At 27.6% G+C, this 21,645-nt stretch overlaps 2 protein-coding genes across 4 annotated transcripts in view; one reads left to right on the top strand and one right to left on the bottom strand.

Annotated features, from left to right (window-relative positions):
• LOC126834218 (uncharacterized) overlaps window positions 1-15,511 on the top strand; it is a 46,672-nt gene extending 31,161 nt beyond the window's left edge. For both annotated transcript variants that reach the window (XM_050565990.1, XM_050565991.1), the window contains exons 5-7: window positions 1,508-1,647; window positions 2,524-2,719; window positions 14,295-15,511. In XM_050565990.1, coding sequence (XP_050421947.1) covers window positions 1,508-1,647; window positions 2,524-2,719; window positions 14,295-14,389 — 431 coding nt within the window. In that variant the 3' untranslated portion in view covers window positions 14,390-15,511. The remainder of the gene's footprint in view (window positions 1-1,507; window positions 1,648-2,523; window positions 2,720-14,294) is intronic.
• LOC126834217 (uncharacterized) lies at window positions 3,644-8,408 on the bottom strand. 2 transcript variants are annotated; one of them, XM_050565988.1, is made up of 4 exons: window positions 8,288-8,408; window positions 7,908-7,941; window positions 7,556-7,676; window positions 3,644-4,671 (listed from the first exon to the last, which is right to left on the bottom strand). In XM_050565988.1, exons 2-4 carry the CDS (start codon window positions 7,929-7,931, stop codon window positions 3,749-3,751), a joined length of 1,068 nt encoding a protein of 355 aa, XP_050421945.1. In that variant the 5' UTR covers window positions 7,932-7,941; window positions 8,288-8,408; the 3' UTR covers window positions 3,644-3,748. The 2 variants fall into 2 exon arrangements, with proteins under 2 accessions (XP_050421945.1, XP_050421946.1); XM_050565989.1 differs by having other exon boundaries at window positions 7,908-7,961; window positions 8,288-8,399.
• Window positions 15,512-21,645: the final 6,134 nt, after the last annotated feature.

Raw genomic sequence — 21,645 nt, forward strand, 5'->3', positions numbered from 1 at the left:
TTATTTAGCTTTGTTACCTAAATAATAACTGACTGTATTTATAATTATCTAGATAAATGTAATCTGAGATAACTAAGGATTATGTAAGATAAAAAGTACTATTATCATTAAATAATCTAGATAAATATATTATAAATTTGATTTCTATTATTATAAGTTATAAAAATACAAAATTAAAGAAATTAGTCTTACAAGTATTTTACAATTTTTAATACACATTTTGTTTAAGTGCTTGTACAATGGTGATTTATTTTATACAATTAATTTTTTGTATTATACTCATCTAAAGAGTGACAGATTCCAATTCCACTGCAGTTCGAACGAACTATTAATCTATTACAAGTGTTAAAATCAACCTTTTTGGTAATGAGTTATCTACATTTTTTCCTTAGAGTTTTAATACACCAATGCTTTTAAACGCTCTTTGTATACATTCCTCTCCCCTAATATTATTTAAAAATATATGTTCCGTCATTTTATGCATGAATAACTTTGAGGGATTCATTGACGACACAACCTACTTGACTTCAAATTATTTTTTTTATTTTTCTTTCTTTCTTTTTTATGTAATCAGAAGACTGATTAGCGTTTTTAAAATGTACCTTCCTTTGTTCCATTTCCTGCTGTATCTAAAATTTTAAAATAACTCAAAAGAAAAATCAATGTTTAAGAATAATTGTATTGGAGTATTGGTTGTCAGTATACGGAAAAATGGCAAAAGTAGGTATGAAACAATTGCAAAAGAATAATTCAACTTATTCAAGCTATAAATTCTTATTATTATAATAAATGATGTTGAGTAGAAACGTATTCCCTTACTTTTTGTTTGGACGTTTTATTTGCATATTTTTTATTGGCAACCTCGCCAGACGTATAAATATAAGTAATATACACATATATACCACAGCAACCTGGTTCAAAGGTTCAGTTAAAAGGAACTCTTGAATACGTTATTAATATTTTTTTCACCCGACTATTCTCCAATGTCTTCCTCGGTTTCAAAAATATAACTCCTAACACTTCTGTACATTCTCCTCTACATTAGTTTTTACATTCGTACTTAGAGCGTCCGTATGATTTTACTCTTAATGAGCATTGAAACAAATCGTTTTTATCTCCACCTAGCGTTAGTTATGATTACAAGTTAAAATCAAACTTGGTAAGACGGTTTTTTTATTATAAAAGAGTCGTCACCCGTTCTTGAAGTTTATACGTACAAATAAATAAAGCAATAGAATAAATATACAATGCTAAACTACATAGTTAAAAAAAAACTCCACCTTGATATAATTAATGTTAACATTAAATTGGTTAATTTTTTATTACTACATGTTGCACGACATGCGTTATAACTATTTTAATTAAAGTCGAAAAAATTACATTTGTGGCGGTCAATAAACGCATTAGACTACTTCAATATAAATGTTTATAACTGTATTAACTAATTTTTTACTTAAGTTTCTTGCAATGTAACTAATAAAAAATATTTTTTTTTTGCACATTTTAGGTTTACCAAAGCCAAAAGACATTCCCAAGATATTAGGTGGAAACGATAAATATCAGTCGGGTGATATGGTTTACCTCAATTGTACGTCGGGAAGGTCATACCCGGCAGCCAAACTTCGCTGGTATGTCAATAACAATAAGGCAAGTAATCATAAGAAAAACAAATTGATTTATTTAATTTAGTTTTAGTTAATCTGAAGTATATTTTCCTAATGTTAATATTAATTTTAGAAATGGGTGACATTTATGTGTAAAAAATTATCACCTTGCTCGGATTAAAAAATATTGCTTTAAATATAAGAGCCTAACTTAATTTGTATTTATTATTAAAATGTATTAAAAAACGAATTGAGTGGCTTCAACAGTAAATTAACTGAGTAAAAAAATAACAACTAACGAAAATATAACGCAATATGTTTTTATTTTTAATTATATAATACAAATCATACTTGGAAACATATACTGGAAAATTCCATATGTTTTTTAATTCGACAAAGTGATTCTTATTGGACTAAAAGCTGTTCTTTCCCAGATTTATTTTAAATAATATTTTTATCATTAAAAAAAAATGTTTCCTACTTCGAGCTTTCCTTTCAAACTTTTAAATAATATAAACTCGTGTTGGTCTTGGAAAACGTCTCAATCTATATAATGTTTCATCGAGTATTTTTTTTTCTTTTCTGAATACCAGTACTAATTTGGTTAAGCCTTTAAAATGATGTTCGTTTATATTTTACATAATGGTTCTTATCAGAGATGTAAAACATGGCGTTTTTGTTATTTTTTAAGCTAGTTTATAAAATTATAGTATTAAATACGTTTTTTTTTTACTAATAACACAAAAAAATATTTTCAATACTAATAGAAGTATTTCTTAAAAGTTATCAAGATAACATAAACGGTTTGTGAAATTTATCAGGATGAAAATATCTATACGTTACCTAACACTTTATATAAGTACTGTAATAAGTACTTAACATAGCTAGGTTGTACTCACTATACGATTCAACTCAACAGGTCATGTCCAGTCACGAGCATACCGAAAAATTACACAACGGTCTGTTTATTACTATATCCAGATTAAATCTGTCGACAACGGATGATCAATTCCATAATGGTAAAATAAAAGTCACCTGTCAAGCTGTCATCAATATAGGACGCCAGAAAGCGTTGCCATCACCTAAGGAGTACAAACACGACACCGTACTATTAGGTAAGTTTCATAACAAAACTTATTGACACTTCAATTTTCTTAACGCCAATATTTCGGTTGTAAACTTTAAAAAGTGGTTTCGACAATTACTGCTGTCGATAATTCTCTGCGAATAAATTAGATTGGTTTCCAAATTATTTCTGTTGTTATTATTTCGGACCAGTATCTCAAAATGTAAATTTAAAATTTTAACAACTTCTTCTAGACGGCTTAAACGTCAGTTTCGATCGGTAGTCCCTTGTGCATATTTACCAGGGTGATTTATAAATCTAAGCTAGTATTTGTTTTTTAATTAAAAACAATTATCTTCTCTCTTATGACTTGTGAGATATTTATTACCTAAAATAGTTTTTATAGCTACTTATGAATTTGCTATCTACTGTCGGTAATTTGCATTACAAAATCAGTTCTGAGTTCTGTAACTTTGAGCTTTTTAACCTTTACAAACTTATTTATTCAAAAGTATTTAAAAAATGGCAACATAAAAAGTTTATCTTCAAGTACATCACTTATCTTAGTGTCTACAAATAATATGATCCGTTTCGTTATGCAATTAACACAATTTTAGAATTTGTATGAAATTATTGTCTTTATAATATATATCACAAAACAATACTTGTAAGTTTGTTAATGAACACTAACTGCCTTGAACGCTTGTCCAAGTCCATCTAGTTATAAATTATTTTTTATACTTAGTTAAGGGAAAATACGTTTATCTTTAATGGTATTTAAATACTTGTGTATAAAATAGTTATAGAGAAATATAGACTGAGTAGCATTTCAAAACAATACAGAAAAAAAACAACAACGTTATTATAGACATATATAGTTTATTACAATCAAACGAACATAAAATATGTGCTTTAAGACTGAGAGAGGTTGAGTGCTGAGAATTTTAAGTGCAAAGAAAACACTAGACATCAATTAACAAAAAATAGCTTGTAATAAAATATGTAAAGAATAAAATTTAAAATGAAAATTGATAGAGAACATAAATTACCTATCAACAGTAAAATGAAGTACAAAATGTTAAAGGATAGGTATGATTATATTTCCTTTTTTCTCTACTTCCAAAGGTGCTTGATTAAAAAATGCTTCACTACATTGATTCATTTTAGAAACACACTCCTTATTGGCTTTTTCTATAGAAGCCAGGTAGGCACATAAATGCTTTGATAAAAGTTTTACTTTTTTCGGTTTCTTATCGTCTTTCTCTTTACCCACCTTATTGCTCTTTTTATCATTTTTCTCTTTCTTTTCTTTCCCATCTTTCTGGGATTCTTCATCTATATTCTCGCTCTTTTTATTTTCTTCTCCATCTCCATTATCGTCCTTATTCTTTTTCTTTTTATCTTTCTTTTTCTCTCCCTTGTCTTTACCCACCTTTTTGCTCTTTTTATCATTTTTCTCTTTCTTTTCTTCCCCATCTTTCTGGGATTCTTCATCTATATTCTCGCTCTTTTTATTTTCTTCTCCATCTCCATTATCGTCCTTATTCTTTTTCTTTTTATCTTTATTTTTCTCTCCCTTGTCTTTACCCTCCTTCATGCTCTTTTTATCATTATTTTTCTCTTCCATTTCTGCCCCATCTTTCTGGGATTCTTCATCTATATTCTCGCTCTTTTTATTTTCTTCTTCGTCTTTTAGGGATTCTTCATCTTTTTTATCGCCCTTCTTGTTCTTTTTACCTTTACCTTTATCTTTATTTTTATTTTCTTCTCCATCTTTCTGGGATTCTTCATCAATATTTTCGCCCTCATTCTCGCTCTTTTTACTTTTACTTTTCTTTTTCTCTTTCTTTTCTTCCCCGTCTTTCTGGGATTCTTCATCTATTTTATCACCCTTATTCTTTTTCCCCATATCTTTCTTTTTCTTATTCTTTTTTACTTTTTCTATTGATAATGGATCCTCAAAAGCTGTGCGAAGTGTATTATCATTTTCCAACAAATTAACTGAAACAAATATACATGTTTAATAAGCAAGTACCTTGAAGATAATATGATCGAATGTTTAATGTCTTAAGTTATCAAATAACAAATAAAAAGGAAATATCAGAAATTAATTTGGTAATCATTTACTCACAAACAAAACAAGCTAGTACAGTGGGGTCGAAGAATAGACCGGGGAGATCATAGGTTATCCGGGATTATTGTAACTGAAAGTCATTTTTTCACTTTGGATTATAGTAATTCCTGATAATGTGTGACCTCCCCACCGCAAATATTTTTGCCCACGCATTGCCCCGACCGCACTGTACTGACTTCTTTTATTAATTAATGACTACGAAATTAATACATAGGAAATACATTTTTCGTACAAAATCAAAGTGTAGTTGGTAAATTTACTCAAATTTTAAAAACCCATCTTTATCGTAATTAAAGCTAATAACGACTAGTACAAAAATTATTGTTGTTTTAGTTTTGTTATGCGTTTGTTGCTATGGTTTCGTATCATGTTTGAAAACTTAACTAAACTATTATAATTGTTAAACTAAAAAACATATTCAGCCGATTTCATCAACATTTGTTAAGGATTTAACTTATTGTTAATTATATTATTTAACAATAAGTTAGTAAAAATCGAGTTTCATCGAGATTTGTTAACCTTAACACGTTATTAAAACGGTTGTTAAGTTAATCAGCTGAAATCAGCTTGTTAAAAAGTTAATTAACATGTTAAAATGCATTAATTGAATTATACATTACTAATTAAGTTTTGATTTTAAAATTATAATATTATCACTTATCAGTTATCACATTTTGTGATAAGCAATAAGAACGTTGGAATCAAGGTAACCGCTTTGGTAACCCAAGTAACATTTCGTTAATTTAACTAATAGAATTTAATATTAATAATGTTATGATCAAACTTACTTAAATAAACCAGTTGTTAAATTTAAATGAATTTTTAATTGACATTATGTTAGTTAGAGTGTATTTAATAATAGTTGGTGAAACCGGCTGAATATCACATAGAATAGGATATTTTTACACTCATATTAAATGCATTATTTGGTATAATCTATCATAACATAATAAATATATTTGTTAAAATTTTAAAGATTCTTTCTTGGATATACTAACACACTACCAGTCATCAATGTACACCATAGGTGTTTCTATAAATAATTTAATATGAAATATTAAAAACTACAATATGTCTACCATAGAGGTTTTACCAGAAGAAGCGTAGAATAGTCAGTAATTAAAAAAAAAAAAAATGGAAAAATATTTAAAAAAATGAAATATAATGTCAATGAAAAATATTACACTCAAACTTGCACTGTAACTTTAATAGTGACAAAACAATAAATTATAATTCAATAATAGTAATACTTTCAAACATTAATTATGAATGTGTTTAAACTTTTATGGATGGAAGTATTATATACTTGATAATTTTCGGATGTATCAAAATTGTTGTCATGTTTCGGACGTTTCGGACTCATTGCAGAGTGCATTTATTAGCAACAAATCATACACGGGTACATCCGAAAATCATCAAGCTAATAAATAATTATTAAAAGACTACAAACAATTTAACAACAAATGCGCCTATTGTTAAACAGTAGAACAACATTTTTTGAAGTGTCTCTAAACTAGTCTTTATTAAGGCGCATTTAGTAGAGGCAATTTTTCACTAAAACTTAACAGTAAGCTAATATTTGTAAATATATAATATGTTAAACTTAACAAATCCCCTGATTGCATGCGGTCTGCTTTAAGGAGTTTTGTATAGGCAATATTTAAGAAAGATGAGGTTTTAATAAATGTCAATTGATTTACCGGTTAATTTGTATTTGTATAACCTTTAGAGTATTATTTTTAATTTAAAAAAATTATTTTATGAGTAATAGCTATTTGGTTTGTTTTAGACCAAAATTTCGACTAAATAGGATGGTCCAATTTCAATTCTGTAAAAAAATTCGAGTTCTTTGGCTAAATTATAATGTTATATAAAAAGCCGATTTTAATTAAAAATTTCCGTTTCACGTAATTTAATACGTTTAATTTGCAATTCTTTCAATATTAAAACCCAATTTTTTACATAGAAAAAGCAAAAATCCAAAGATATGTTTCCTACGTTACCTAGTTAAGTCGCCAAAGCACTCTTATATCTTTACAGAATGGAAATCGGACCATCCTAAATAGTCGAAATGGTGATGGCGGCCACCTGCACCTCTCTCTGGGCCCAACTGGTTTGGGATCGTTAGGTCGGCAGCCATCTATTTGCCGAAAAATGCCAAATCTAAACCGTCTAAGCCCCGATCGGTGAGAATAACCGACGTTAAACGTAAGAAAGAGATGCATCCCCTTAACACTAAAGAGAAGTATAATTTTAGCTTTTCATATTTTTCTTTAACCTTTATAAAGCTTAAAGGCCCTATTTTTTTTTTTTTTAATAAAAAAAAACCCAAAAATATGGGTTTTTACATCGAAAAGAGTTCTCAAAAACACTCCAATTTACGTTTTAAAAACCTATTTATATTCTTCATAAAATTTACAAGGTATTTGAGCGAGGTACAATTTAGAAATTAATTTTAGTAATTAATTTTAATAATGATTTCTGTATGAAAATTTGCAATATTTATAGTTTTGTAATCGTTTTTATGATAATGTTAAAAACAAAAATTAAAAATGTCGATCAAGCAAGTATTAAAGAATCTGATTATGTTTTCAAATTTATTGTCGGATTACGCGTTTTAGAGTACAGTTAAATAAAGTTGAGTGATATCCGAGCAAAAAAACGCAGACTTAGAGGCCCTTTAAGCTTTATGCTGTTAGTAACTAAAAAAAAATTGAAATGCAAGCAAAATTTTAAATGTTTTGTACTTACTATCCAACTTGTATGTTTCTATTACTTCAATGCTCATTATACATGATCTTAAATCATTTATGGCTTGATCTACATTAGCATCAGCTTTGACAAAGTCTATGGAGACCACTCCAAGTAGAATCTGAAAAGTGTTAACATAAAAAATATAAAAATTATAATTTAAAATAATACCAATATAAAACACTGTTGATTTACAGTTAAAGACTAAAAATAAAACGCATAATGCTATCTAATTATAATGTTGAAATTATGTCTCCTTTACGATACTTTTGCACATTGTCTTTAATTAAAAATAAATTAAAATACTATAATAAATTAGATATCGATATACGCATTTGACCAGGATACTTACGAACATAAATACAACTTTCTTCATTTCGACTTATCTAAAAAAATAGAGTTATACCTTTAAAAAAAAATGTCTAATAGTATAAAATATTCATGTAATACACGCCAACATTTTGTATTCCATTATTATTAAAAAATACTTCTTCAGAACTTTCAAAGTTGTTGTTTTTGTATGTGATGGGTTCGAAAAGGATTTCTAACTATTTAATTTCTATACGTCTTACGATTCGTTGTTCGGTGGTAAAAATATTTGATATTTGTAAAAAATTTAAAAATTTAATCTAGGTAATTCATTTTAAAGGATATTTTAATTTTAAATTATTAATCCTTCAAACCAATAACCACCACTTTTAAATGTACCTACAATTAAATAACATTACATACCTTTTTCGACAAATTTTCGTTTGAGTATAAACTATAAAACAATCAGTGAAAAATTATAGATTTATTTCGATGAAAAAACTACAGTGAACGTGCATCAAACTAGCTACTGCTACCATTTATTTGGATTTATAACTCAAAACTAACGTCACATCATATTTATAAGCATTAATTGTGCAAACAAAGAAAAAGGCGATCAAAATGACCTACATAATAAAAACCCCAGACTTAGTTTTTGTTCGCCGATATACGTTGCTCGCAATTTACAATATTTGTTCACTTATTTACACAAAAAACGATGTCACAAAAATCCCTGCATTCAGTTTATACAATACAAGCTTTATTGATTAAATCTCACGATACTAATATAATGGTATTTTAATGTTTTTTTTAATAATTTATGTTATAAGTTGAATAACATAATACGACTTTAGGGCATTGAGTAATATACTCTGACAAATAGCCTAATTTTCATTTTACATTAAATTCTTAAAATATGCACCAAAAGGCCATTTTTAATATTCACCATCTATCCTGTAGTGTTGTAGGTATGACAACGATTGATAAACTAATTTAACCATACAAAATCTCTCGACCAAAGCCAGTATAATATTGCTATTAGTTTTTTATTTCCTTATGCGACGAGCGGAACAAGCCACATATGAATACAAATGAAATTTAAAACGCGAAATCACTTTTAAATGTGTCTGTTGAAAACAATTTTTCGTTATAAAATGTAAAATCTTATCTAGACTCTATGAGACTAAACGAGCTATATTTTATTTTTCAAATTTCATTATTAACGACACATTTTTACTAACTTTATTATTTTTCTAGTAACAAAATCAAAAATCGTTATTTTTAGGCCTCTTAAAAAATATAGAACGCGTTTCATAAATATAACTGATATATCAAAAGTGACTTCTACAAAAGACATTTTTAATCAAATGTTTGCGATAACACAGAGAAAAAAATTAAAAGTTTTTCAACTAGAAAACTTAATACTTATTTACCTCCAAATTAGTTAAACAACTACAAACTTTTTCAACATTGGGTCTTAATACGTATTTTTGGTGTACGATTCATAAAAGAGACTCAGGGGCAAAGAAAGGCTAAGAGCAATTTTTTTGTGAGGCCTTTGTGTGTTTATGAGATTGCACTATACAAAGTGATCGATCTGACACTTATTTTCTCAAAAAACTTGAATATTTAAAAAAAAAAATTTTCCTATACATGTAAGTACATATTTTACAGTTTGTTTGAATAGATAGACAAGGTCCGCTTGTCTATCATTATCTCAAATTGTGTTATCACCATTGTGTCTGATTATTGGTGTTCTTGATTGTCAGACAAAGATAAATGATATCTTAAAAGATATTAGACTTCATTTGGTTATTCTTTTTCGTACTTTCACAGTTATTAGGTAGCCCAAATTTGATATATTTTTCAACTATATAATCCCATCCCTTTACGCCATACCCTTTAAAAATAATCGTAAAAACGTATTTATGGAAAAGCGTGTAGATCAAAGCGAAATGGTCATGAAAAAAATGTTGATGCCGTTAAAAGAGAATAATACTTTAACTAGGTTCTCTCGTCAATTTTTTTAGAAACCTTAAATTTTACTTTAAATACAAGCACTTAAGAAGTAAAAATATGTTAGAATTAAAATATAAATTGTGCATGTTAAGTAAATTATCCAAAAAAAAACGTCGAGAGAACCTAGATAAAGTTCTCATTATTTTAAATATGTAAAACAAAATTTAAAGATTATTATTTAGTGAATAATAGAGGATATGCGTAGCTATGTTTAGATAAAGTTTTTTTTAAATCTCTGACTAGGATGCTATAGTGGTTCGAAAAATAAATTAACTACCAAACAAGAATCCTAATTTCTGAACTAATAATTACACATGATAGTTTAACCTTTAAATTAAGATTTTGCAAAACATGGTCTATATCTAACTCCTTAATAAATGGAGGTATGACGTCCTCCTTAAGTGTCCCTAAGATTTTTAAACGGCAACATACATGTTATGTCATCTTTTTAATTTTCCTCCCGTCAGGTTAGGTAAGGTACGATTATTATTACCAGGAGAATTTCTTCTAAGGGATGTCAACAATATACTTTTTAGCTAATCGACTAAAAATATTTTACAAATTTTTATCAAAGTAAAGGTTCTCATATTTTGAAATTTTAACAAATTTCAATTTTTCTAATGGTTAAAAAACTAGTAGTAATTTTCTACACATGTTTTCACATCACAGCTAAAACTAAATATGACGTGCATAGGTAACATTTTTAGTATCAAATGACATTAGTATCTATATTATTTAAACTGTATGGAGTTTATGTGTGGTCGTTCACAATTTTTGTTATTATCACCATCGAGTACGTTAGTAATGTCCATAATTTTTTTCCATTTAATAATTTTTGTAAAGCAAACCAGTATTAAAATATGCTGGCATATTTTTTTCTTCGAGTACATGTTATATTTTTTTAAATGAGACACAACGGCGAACAACAAAGGCATTCTCAAGGTTATTTAATATTTTTCATTCTACAATTTTTTCGTTGTGTTTATTTAAAAACTAGCACAAATCGAAAAAAATAAGACTTATGTTCATGTTTGACTGAAAAACAGATGTTGTTTTTGTATCTATTATTTACACACTATTGATAACCAAAACATGTTATTCGTATTTAACGCCTTACATGCGAAGCGTCGTGCGTCATATGAATATTGTATACTCTTATTATTTTAACAACCGTCCAAAACAATGAGCACAGTAAATATTACTACCCATTTTTTACAATTTACTTTTCTTGCGAATGTAGGTTGTTATTTACATTAGAACAAAAGGTTTTTTAACGTTAATAACTTTGTTGATCATTTTTAACTTTGAACCTTTGTAATTAAACATTTTAATTTACTCCTGTTCAATTTTGTATAGTAGTTCATCGAGTATTCAAACCATGAGCTCAAGTCATTTTGAGAGACGTGGGCTAAAAATTTCTGAGTGCTTAAATAAGCAATAATGCTATGAATTTATTATACATAGAACGTAGACAATTTTGGGGATGCAAATTAGGTAATAAACAGTAAACAATGGGTGCTAAACACTCCTAAATCCTCTCTTAAATTGCACCTATAATAATAGATCATAATAATAAAATTAAAATTATGTTAACTAACAATTTTTTTTTGGTACGGGTTAAATACATTATCTAAATGACTTCAATTTCGGTTACTTGACTTGGATCCAGTTATTGTTATTTATTTTTAATCATATTTTTATAAAAAAAAAATGTTTAACAATTCCCCTAAAATTTAAAATTAAGAAAATCTACAAGCTGACCCTGACTTGGCAAGCGTTTTTTTATACTTTTTTTAAGTTTAACAATGATAGATTATATTTTTCTTTTAAAATGCCTTGATTTTTTTTTATAATTCTATACACAACCGGCATTGTCCCAATTAAGCTCTTTTTTTAACTACACAATTGTTAGTAATGTATCTTGATTAGAGGCCTAGACCTATAATACATACACAATTAAATATAAAATTTGAAATGAATAATTCATCTTTTTGTTCAGTAAATTCTGCTGAATGTAACGAAATCAAAATGCATACAGTATACAATTTCTTTCTCGTTATATATCATATATGGTGTACGGTACAACAAAGTAAGTACTCCCGTATCTTAGTTAAGCACCTGCTCAATTCAAACAAGGAAAATGTAAGTATGTATAGGCAGTATTGTTGTAGTTTAAGTAAGTAGTAGCCTTTACAAACAGTTGTTGTCGGACGAGTGGATAAGTAACGACACTCCATAACTGACAGTGGCAATTGAAACTTAGTATTATAATATATTGTTGTGTGTAGAGTTTCTTGAGGCGGAAAGCCGAGTTGAAACGGCGAACCAGTGTCTGATGATTATTTGAAAGATGTACGCAAATTATTCGAGTGTATTTAGTTCTCGAACGAAATTTTAATTAAAACGGCGATAAGGCAGAGGACAGCTCGTCGTGACACGTGAAATACAATTTTCTCGCAGAAAACACCTACATTGAACTCGAAAATTAACAAACCTCTTTTAAGGGTAACGAAAAGGGTTGTTTTATTCTTCATTCGCTTTCTATATAATATTATATTGTGCGTGCGCCCGCATGTAGGTATAACGTTATGTATAATATGTGCATAGTATTGTTTGCCTTGCCCAAAAACTTTTCCTCTTGCGCCCATTTTCGTTTCCGCAAATCCAAAAACGTATTCGTAGCACATCCGATTCCTCGAATGCATTTCCGCAGAAACAAATTACAAACTACCGAAGCCGTTCTAGACGCGGTATGTGCTGCTTCGAATTACGTATGACACGATGCCGGTCCCCGTGGAAAAATAATAAATTTACATGTTGTATAACAACACCGGTATCCAGTGTCTTCACTACACTATCTTAATTAATATGGCAATGTCAAATTTCGCGTATAAATTATGATTTGTACTCGAACACGACTCTTCCTGTGCTCATACATTCCTGTCACCTGTGTTGTAACCATCGGATGACTACAGCCTAAATTTAGCAATAAAAAGTGTATCAACAAAATCTATTCTAAATAAAAATAATTTGCGACAAATTGCATTGGTTTTGTTGATCACGATAAGACTTCCAAACTCCAAGCGGTCACTCGTCTTTAGTTAGATATTGTTATAACCGATCGAAAATATCGTTTAAAGCAAACTCTTCCTATCGAAGAATAATGATGAGGGGAAATTTAGATGTTCAAGTTTCTTTTATTAATGTTTTTATTATTTACAAATATTCAAATAATCAAATCAATGAACTAAAAATGCATTTTACAGCATATTCGATGAACTAGTGTTTTTAACGCTTAATTTTTGTAATTTTGATCATTTCGATTCAATATTATAATTTTAATCATCTTTTAAATTTATAATAATTTAACCTGATTATGACCAAAGATCATTTTCAGGGCAATATTGAAATTTAATTTTTAATTTTGTTGTTTCGGTTGGGGTCAGGTTTTTACAAATATACAAAATTATTTGGGGTATATTATTGTATTATATTATCATACAATACTGGTTCGTCTGAATAAAAACAATCTAAACGTACTACAAATGCAAACACCGAAATTAATCTAACTGTTAAACTAACATAAATGCTTTACACGGTAAATATCTAAGTATACACGTCTGTTATGACTCATAACTAAAAATCCGTTTGAAAATGTGTTACAAATAATATGAAAAAATAACAAATGACTTAATCACGCATTAGTTAAGTCAATTATAGTAATTATGCTCGTATAAAACTGTAAATACAAAATTAATACTTGGAACCGAGAACGTATATGGTCTATGGTTGGGGTACTGTGAAACAGCTTAGTGATAGGCCTTATTTATAAACCAGGGTTTCCAAAACATGATTTTACTTAAAACTTGTCTTTCAGTAATGAAGGGATACATTTAAGTATCATTCATTATTACTTATATTCTTGTTATTTCTGTTATTATTATTATTACTATTCAGTTTATTGTTTTCATCTCGTATATGATTTTATTTTATGTAATTAATTATTTAAACTTCAAAATTTATTTTAAATTTATTTTTATGTTTTCACTCTAAGTAGTATCATTGATTTAATATATATTTATTATTATAATATATTATTTAATATTATTGTTATTATTACTGTATAATTTAAGTATTATTATTAATATTATTTATAATTAACGGTAGTATGTTGTGTCAAAAGGCAACTTGTATATCAAGCAACTCACTGATTTATTTTTTTATTATTTTAGGAAACTGTTGTTTTTCTCTCTAACTAATTACAATTAATGTTTTGTGATGTGTCTAAAACAATGAACAGCTTACAAACTGCTCATTTTATACCTTATTTTTTCAATTAAAATATTGTTATTAATAAATTGAATTTCCATTGTTTACATTCTATTAACAATAATACAATTTTGGTTTGCAGTTGTGGGATCAGCTACGACGTTTAGAAAATCTGTCGATTTCAAAGTGATTTTATTAACACTAATGGTAGTACTATTCCCGCTGAACAATTCGTGAGTATACTAAGCCAAAAATGTCACATACTTTAAGTAAAAATATTTCTATTGAATTTTTTATGAATATTATAATTTATTTTGTTTAAAATGTACACAAACATTGGCGACATTTATTTACTTATAAGCCACACCGTTTAATTTGTCCACTACCTTTAAAGACTCAATTAATTTTTTGAACATGATTTTTACACAAAGTGATGTTTAATTTAAAAAAATATTTCATCCCAAGTTATTTTATAATATCAGCAATTTCTGTTTTTCAAATAGAAATTTGAAATATGTCTTATAGTTTCTAAAAGAAGCTCTGTCTACAAACATATTTTTTTTAAATAGCAATAATTAAAACTCATTTGAATCGTTAAAGTTGTAAAGGAGATCATGGTTAGTGAATCACTTTGTTTACATTTGTTCTTTAATACGTTATGTAAATAATGTTGTTTGGTATATTGTACAAACGACAAAGTTTAATCTGAAGTACTGCTTGGGTAAAGAATAAATAGCATATATAATATAAATGCTGAAAGTCTTACGGGACTGCAACATTTATTCATAAAGAATTCTTACCTCTTTGAGAATGTATTTTCTGTAAATGTTAATTAAAAGAATTATAATTTACCCTATTAAATTAATTTAAATGTATTTGTTTTTAACCTCGTATGTTAATTGTACAAGTATTTAAAATATTAATATTATAAAACATTAAGTATTTATATTCTTGTATATATTTCGATTTAGCTATTGAATTTTGATTTTATAAGAATTCTACGATGAGTCCATTTCTTCCCTCCCCCACAACATTCGAAATTAGAACTTCTTCTTGCACCAATTGTTCGTGCAAAATAATTGTACACAAACGATGGAACTTGGTGCACATTTCTGTAAAAACGATTGACGTGATAAAAAGTTCTAATCTTCAAAGTGGACGGGGCAGGGAAATGGACCCGTCCTATCATTTACCATTGGGGTTTTCTATGCTGTAATTTGCATATTATCAGAACTGATTATGTTAAATTTTAATGATATTTGATGCACAATCTTTTTATTAATTTAAGATAATCTTGTATCTATATTGATTTTGATGTAATAATTGATTACAATAAATTATGTATTATAAAACACAAGAAGCCTTTATTTTTTTTGTCTATGCTATTTTCATGTTGTTTCTTTAAACTGTAATATTAATTATATTTAAGAACTCTATTGTTTTGTTTAAATAATATACTATATTATATGTTCATAATATTATGGTTATCAAAATTATTGTTGTTATTGTTATTCGTTGACTTTTGATTTCAACAGTAATTTGCGACAAAAACAGAAACAAACGTATTGAAAAATGTATTGACTAAATTATCAACTTTTTTTTACAAGTGTTACGATTTTATGAAGTAAGATGAAGAAGTAACGGTTTTTCCTACTTTCGGATTAACTTGCATTAAATTTATCATCTTTATTCAAGTCATTATAGTAAGTATCTAAATTCTGACACATAAATTAAGATAATATCTCAAATAGACAAATCATTAAATGATGCTTGATTAGAGAATCGCGTGAACAAACACATAACGTGCACCTATCTCTCCTGCATACTTTATTACAACAGTTTAACACCCAAGAGAAGAACGATATTTTTAAGAATTTGTGATAAAATGATTGGATATATGTCAGATAGTTGAATGTAAAGGTCTAATACTTTGGCATCGCAAAACGTTAGAAAATAAAAAAATTTTACAAGGTCAAGTATGTATTTAAATCTCATTTGGCAATTATTTTGTTAGTGCTAAAAACCCCACCGCTTAATCCATTTCCCTGTTGTTTAGTAGTAATGCTTTATTTTTGTATTATAAGTACCTCTTATGCACATACATAATAATATGGATATAATTAAAACACAAAACTCCAGAAAAGCTTAAATTACAAAAAAACCAATTCCAATTACCAAGTTCAGCTATTTATTGGATCATTATTTTTTTAGGTTAGCCAAGTTTGGTTTTGAAATATTATGTTATTTTTAAATGTTTTGTGTAATAAACCAAAATTCAATTTTTTGTGGGTTAAATTTTTCTGGCACAATGTGCCTCAAATATAATGCATCAAACACAGGGAAAAGTAATAACATGAAAAACGAATTAATTTTATGTTCCTTTTACAACAATAACTTAGGTAACCACTCTTCTTTTGAACCTCTTCAGAAAGTCCTTCGTTGACTAACGATCATGTTATTATAAATTAAAACTTTTCGAAGAAAACAGTCAGATTTTATTTTTTTTTTTTTACAAATCCAATTTCTGGTTTTGTAAATTATTTTATGTCATTACTCTATCGTTTAAAAAAAAAATACTTAATACAAAATATAACACCATTTTATAATATTATGCATTAAATTCATTTGATTGCATATTTTTTTGAAAAAAACTTATTTTCTCGTGTTAAACAAAATGTTAACCTTGAAATATTAATAACTTGTGGTTGTAAAAACAAGGCTTTTGACGAAAGATAGTACATGTTTTCGACAAAAAATTTAGAATTTTTAAACGAACGATATTTTAGCTAATCAGTGGTATAATATAGTATCTATTACGATGCTACTAAAATATACATTTAAACACAGCAAGCAATACACATACCAGATGAACAAATGACAATAATACATCACTATTTTATTTCACACTTATATTTGAAAAACCTAACCGTGGTATTAAAATAATATTATGTGTATATGAAAAATTAGGCAACGTGAAAAAACACGAATATAATTGAATAGATTTAACAAAGTTTTTCGTTGGTCATCATATTATCTGTTAAAAATGAATTTTTTAATCAACAAGAAATTTTTTTTAAGGAATTATTGTAGAAACTCCGTTTCTATGTAATCACAAAAACACTCAATTATATATTACACGAGTCCAATTAAATAATGGTTTTAAATAAAAGCAAATCGTACCTTTTGATGTGAACAATTTTAATTGTGACTACCTCTACCCAACCATTCAGACAACGCTTCGTGTTGAAAACACTATTTGTAATAATGATGCATAATAATAACTAAACTCTGCTAGAAAAAATGTTTGTCGAATGTTAGAACTTTTCAAGTTAGCCATTTAGGGCAAATTTTACACAGACCTTGGAACATTGAAGTGAACTTAGAATTTAGTCATTGGACGATAAAAACATGTATTTTCCATTAATATAGAGAATTCAGATCGTTGTCCCGTCACTGTAATAATGCAATTTGTATCAATTTATAGGTTTTCTTTTTAACATTACAAGGTAAAACTTATAGTATGTATATGTAGGTCTAGTGTCTGCGAGAAAGGAAAAAAAAATAATCGTTTTAAAGGTTTCTCGTTCAAGTTACGCTAACGTCCAATGAGCACAACTCAGTAATCCCTTAGGCGATTTAACTGCACCTTAATTGGAAAGCTCGAAGCTTCAATAACAGGAGTTATGTGGGCAGCTTTAGATGACATTCAACTTTTCCAAGTTTTTTTTCATTTAATATACAAACAACATTATGTAATAATAATAACAATAAGTTTATCAAACGTCGAAACATATGACTTCAATCAATATAATACAGTTTAAATTTATTATGAGTACTAATTATCATTGATGAGTGTTAATACTTTTTACGCGCCCCCTGCAAATTTGTATTTTTAATTATTAACAATAACAATAAAAAGTTCAACTATTATGACACAATTAAAATATTATATTAAGTTTTATTACTATTAGATTACAGATAGTAAATTTTATCGGCTTTTGAAAAACATTGTAAAAGCAAGAAACTTTTAGATAAGAAACTGTTAGAGTTTTATTAATAGCGTATAAGTACAGAAAACTGGATAATTAAGCCCAGCAGTAGGGTGGAGCAAAAAAATGTTTTCCCACTAAAAGTTAATCTTTATAGTAAAATAAATAAGTTTATCAAAAATTGGGATCATTCGGTAAAGTTTAACAACGCGATATAAAATACATTTTAGGCGTTTTTCATTAATTCATTAATTTGTACAATTCATCGTCTTAAACTAAAGCTATTCAATATTTTCTGAAACCGTCGGTTTTGGTTAGAATCCCAAGAAATTACTCTTTCGTTTGATATAATAATATATAAAATCTATGATCGTGTAGTAGGGATTCATAGTAATAAATAAGTTTTGAATAAATTAATATACCTTTTTTTTATTATTTCCAAAGTCAAACTCAAAAAAATGATGAAATATTTTATTTTTAAATTCACAATTGTATGATATAATCTAAAAAAAAGTTTAAATTGTGTTAATAATTATTTATTATTTATTATATAGATAATTAATAGTTATTAATTGAGTATTAATTTAATTAGAATTTGTTAAGGTAATTGAACACCGACTACTTCTAAGGAGCCTTGTATAGACAATATTTTTTGTATGTATGAAAATGTCTATTGATTTGCTAATATATAAACATTAGTGTGTGTGTGCTGTTTATCAGTGGCCATTTAATATAGCAGTAAAATCGTCAAACTACGTTGCCAAACATTTTATTGAAAAAGATTTCAATGACAAATGTCAATCCGTAGATAAACTTCCAATCTTTAAATTTGTTTTTAAGCAAGTATGCGCTAAAGCGGCTAAAAATATTATATTACTTTCTTAGTTTAACCTCTACTAAACTAAAAGACATTTTAGAGAATGAATAATAAAACAACGTTGTCAACGGTATTGATTTTCGGACCACTCATTGTTGGTTTACCACTGAAAATCAAACATTAAATAATAATAGAGTATAACTTATGCATATGAAGCTATATCCCTTTTTGAGTTCTGTAAACACCTGTACCGTTAAAGTATGTAATGCATTATGCAGGTATAGAAATTTATCACGCAGGTCATCTTGATGTAGAATGTGCAAACGATTTTTCTCTTAAGGCTTCAACTCACAAGTGTCATCTACTGAAATATTTATAATGAACAGTCGTAATATTAAACAGATATTATGTGGACTAAAGGAAAAGTCTTGAATTTCGACTCACGCCAAAATCTTGGTATGCCTATTAAAAAAATTAATTATTTTTAAACATTTTAAGTTATTTTCTTTATATTATATTGTTATTAGTTTTTAAATATAAGTATGAGGTAATAATTGTTTTCGTTGTCAAACAGCCGTTAAGCGTAAATTTACAAAATAATAATACTTTAGACCTGATTTTGGAGATCTAACATGATACTAAATATATATTGTACTCGATTTATCATAATAATGCATTAAAATGTGTTAAAATAAAGATATACCATAATAAATGTCTATACATTTATTAGTTCTCTTTAATGTATAGTTATGTATAGCTATTTATATTTGAGAAGCAATTAGATCAGACGACATTAGCGCAACTAAAGAGGAGCAGTGGAGTACAAATCCTCTTAAACACCTTCTGGCTCTCAGAGAATGTGTGTAACCAATGAAGCACATCCCCAAAGTAACATTTTTAATTTATACCGAAATTCTAAAGAAAGATTTAAGAATTTGCAAAAGGTCTGAACTTCCCCGAGCCTTCTATAGCTATGGACGACGATTGATTTGAAAAGTAATTAACACCAAATCTAGTGGTTGCCAAAAAATGTCAACTTAAACTATATATCATGTATGTGTCATTTACACATAAATTGTACGATTAACAATCTAGCGCCAGTTTACTTAACAGTTAACCTTATGTACCAGCAAGTAAGCCATCCAAAATCCTGATGTGTTGTTAATGGTGTATTATACAGATGTCTAACGTTAAAATACAATGGTCTTTTGCAATTTGGCAATATTTTTCTAATTTATTTGATCAAATTACTTTGGGTCTATAATAAAATGTCTCGGATTAATCAGTGGAAGAGCAATCATCCACAAAAACTAGGGTACGATTCCCGGTCTGACAAATACATTTTTGACTTGGTAAAATGAAGATGCGATGTTGATAAACACACTTAATGACAAACACGAAACATCCAATGAACTTAACGAGACGACAATAACATGCTTAGCATTGTATTTATAGTATTAGGATGGATACGATTAAGGTTGGCCGTCTGTCTATAGTAATTTGATGTCATGTATTGTAATTATTAACAATATAGGTAATCAACATAATTTTCTGATATTTGTTAACTGTTGATTTTACACAAAGTACTTGGGATTTTGGTATGGACAATGTGCAAGTTCTCCCTGTTTTAAGTTTTTCTTAATAATACAAAAGTTTGACTACCATTTTTGGTGATAATCTTAAATGTTATAGTCCAATTTATCTTCAAATGAATGGCTGTTTATTTTTTATTAAACGTTATAGTATGTTGATAGTCGTGTCTTGAAACATTTCATTTTTTTATTATTTACCCAGATCATGAAATTGCCGTTTAATAACTGATATTCAGTTCGGCTAACGTAGCATAGTAGAAAAATAAAAGTTGTCTACTTGTTTTTCTATTACATAAAGCAACTTGAAAAATAATTCATTTTATTTACGTCATTGAGGATAACTGATTTTTATAAAAACTACGTACTTCCAAAATATGAACTCATTGTAAGCTCTGACAGCTTAAAGAAGTCATATTTTATAAGTATTAAGTAGTTTGTTTTATTTACCAATCAATATCGTGCAAGAATAAATATGGACACAGATATTGGCCATATTGACTTCCAGACCCATGAAAATGGGAACATTGAAAATCCAAACAAATTAAAAATGCTTGAGTTATGGAAACTATTTATGAGAAACCAAACAACACTAAGTGTCAAATACTACATTAATTTGGAACAGTTTAAAGCGGTGTTTTTTTCAGAAAATGCACAAAATGTTTGGTGAATTAAACGAAATTATAAGTGTTCTTCAACATTTAAGAAGAAAAATTGACAAAAAAATTGCGAAAGTATGTGGGGAACATCATGATAGCTTTTATTATAAATATGAATCTTTAAAAGCGGAACTAGGTGGCAGATATATGGAATATCTAAAAAACTTAGATTTAATCGACAATTTTGATCCACTTTGGGGTTATTTCACCAATTTGTTTACACAAATGGAACAACAGAATGAAAGAGCAGAAACAACTAAAGCAACATTCCAATTTCCTTTTACTATAACGGCTGCAAACTATGAACACAAACAATTTTTGGGCACTTTTGAAGAAAATAAAAAATAAAAATTAAGGTATGATATTTTATAAATCTTACCTTTACATACTCAGCATAACCTATTAACAACAGTTAATATAAATATATATATATATATAT

This window comes from Adelges cooleyi, unplaced genomic scaffold (assembly GCF_023614345.1).
Source record: "Adelges cooleyi isolate 19-005CV unplaced genomic scaffold, UGA_ACOO_1.1 ACOO_flye_CR_arks_rails_tigmint_CR_PRNA_21, whole genome shotgun sequence".
NCBI classification, from domain to species: domain Eukaryota; kingdom Metazoa; phylum Arthropoda; class Insecta; order Hemiptera; family Adelgidae; genus Adelges; species Adelges cooleyi.

Coding starts and splice junctions, on each gene's coding strand:
- LOC126834217 (XM_050565988.1), bottom strand. CDS start 7,931: ATGAAGAAAGTTGTATTTATGTTC. Junction 7,677..7,907: donor AGAAAGTTGTATTTATGTTC/GTAAGTATCCTG, acceptor AACACTTTTCAG/ATTCTACTTGGAGTGGTCTC. Junction 4,672..7,555: donor AGAAACATACAAGTTGGATA/GTAAGTACAAAA, acceptor TATTTGTTTCAG/TTAATTTGTTGGAAAATGAT.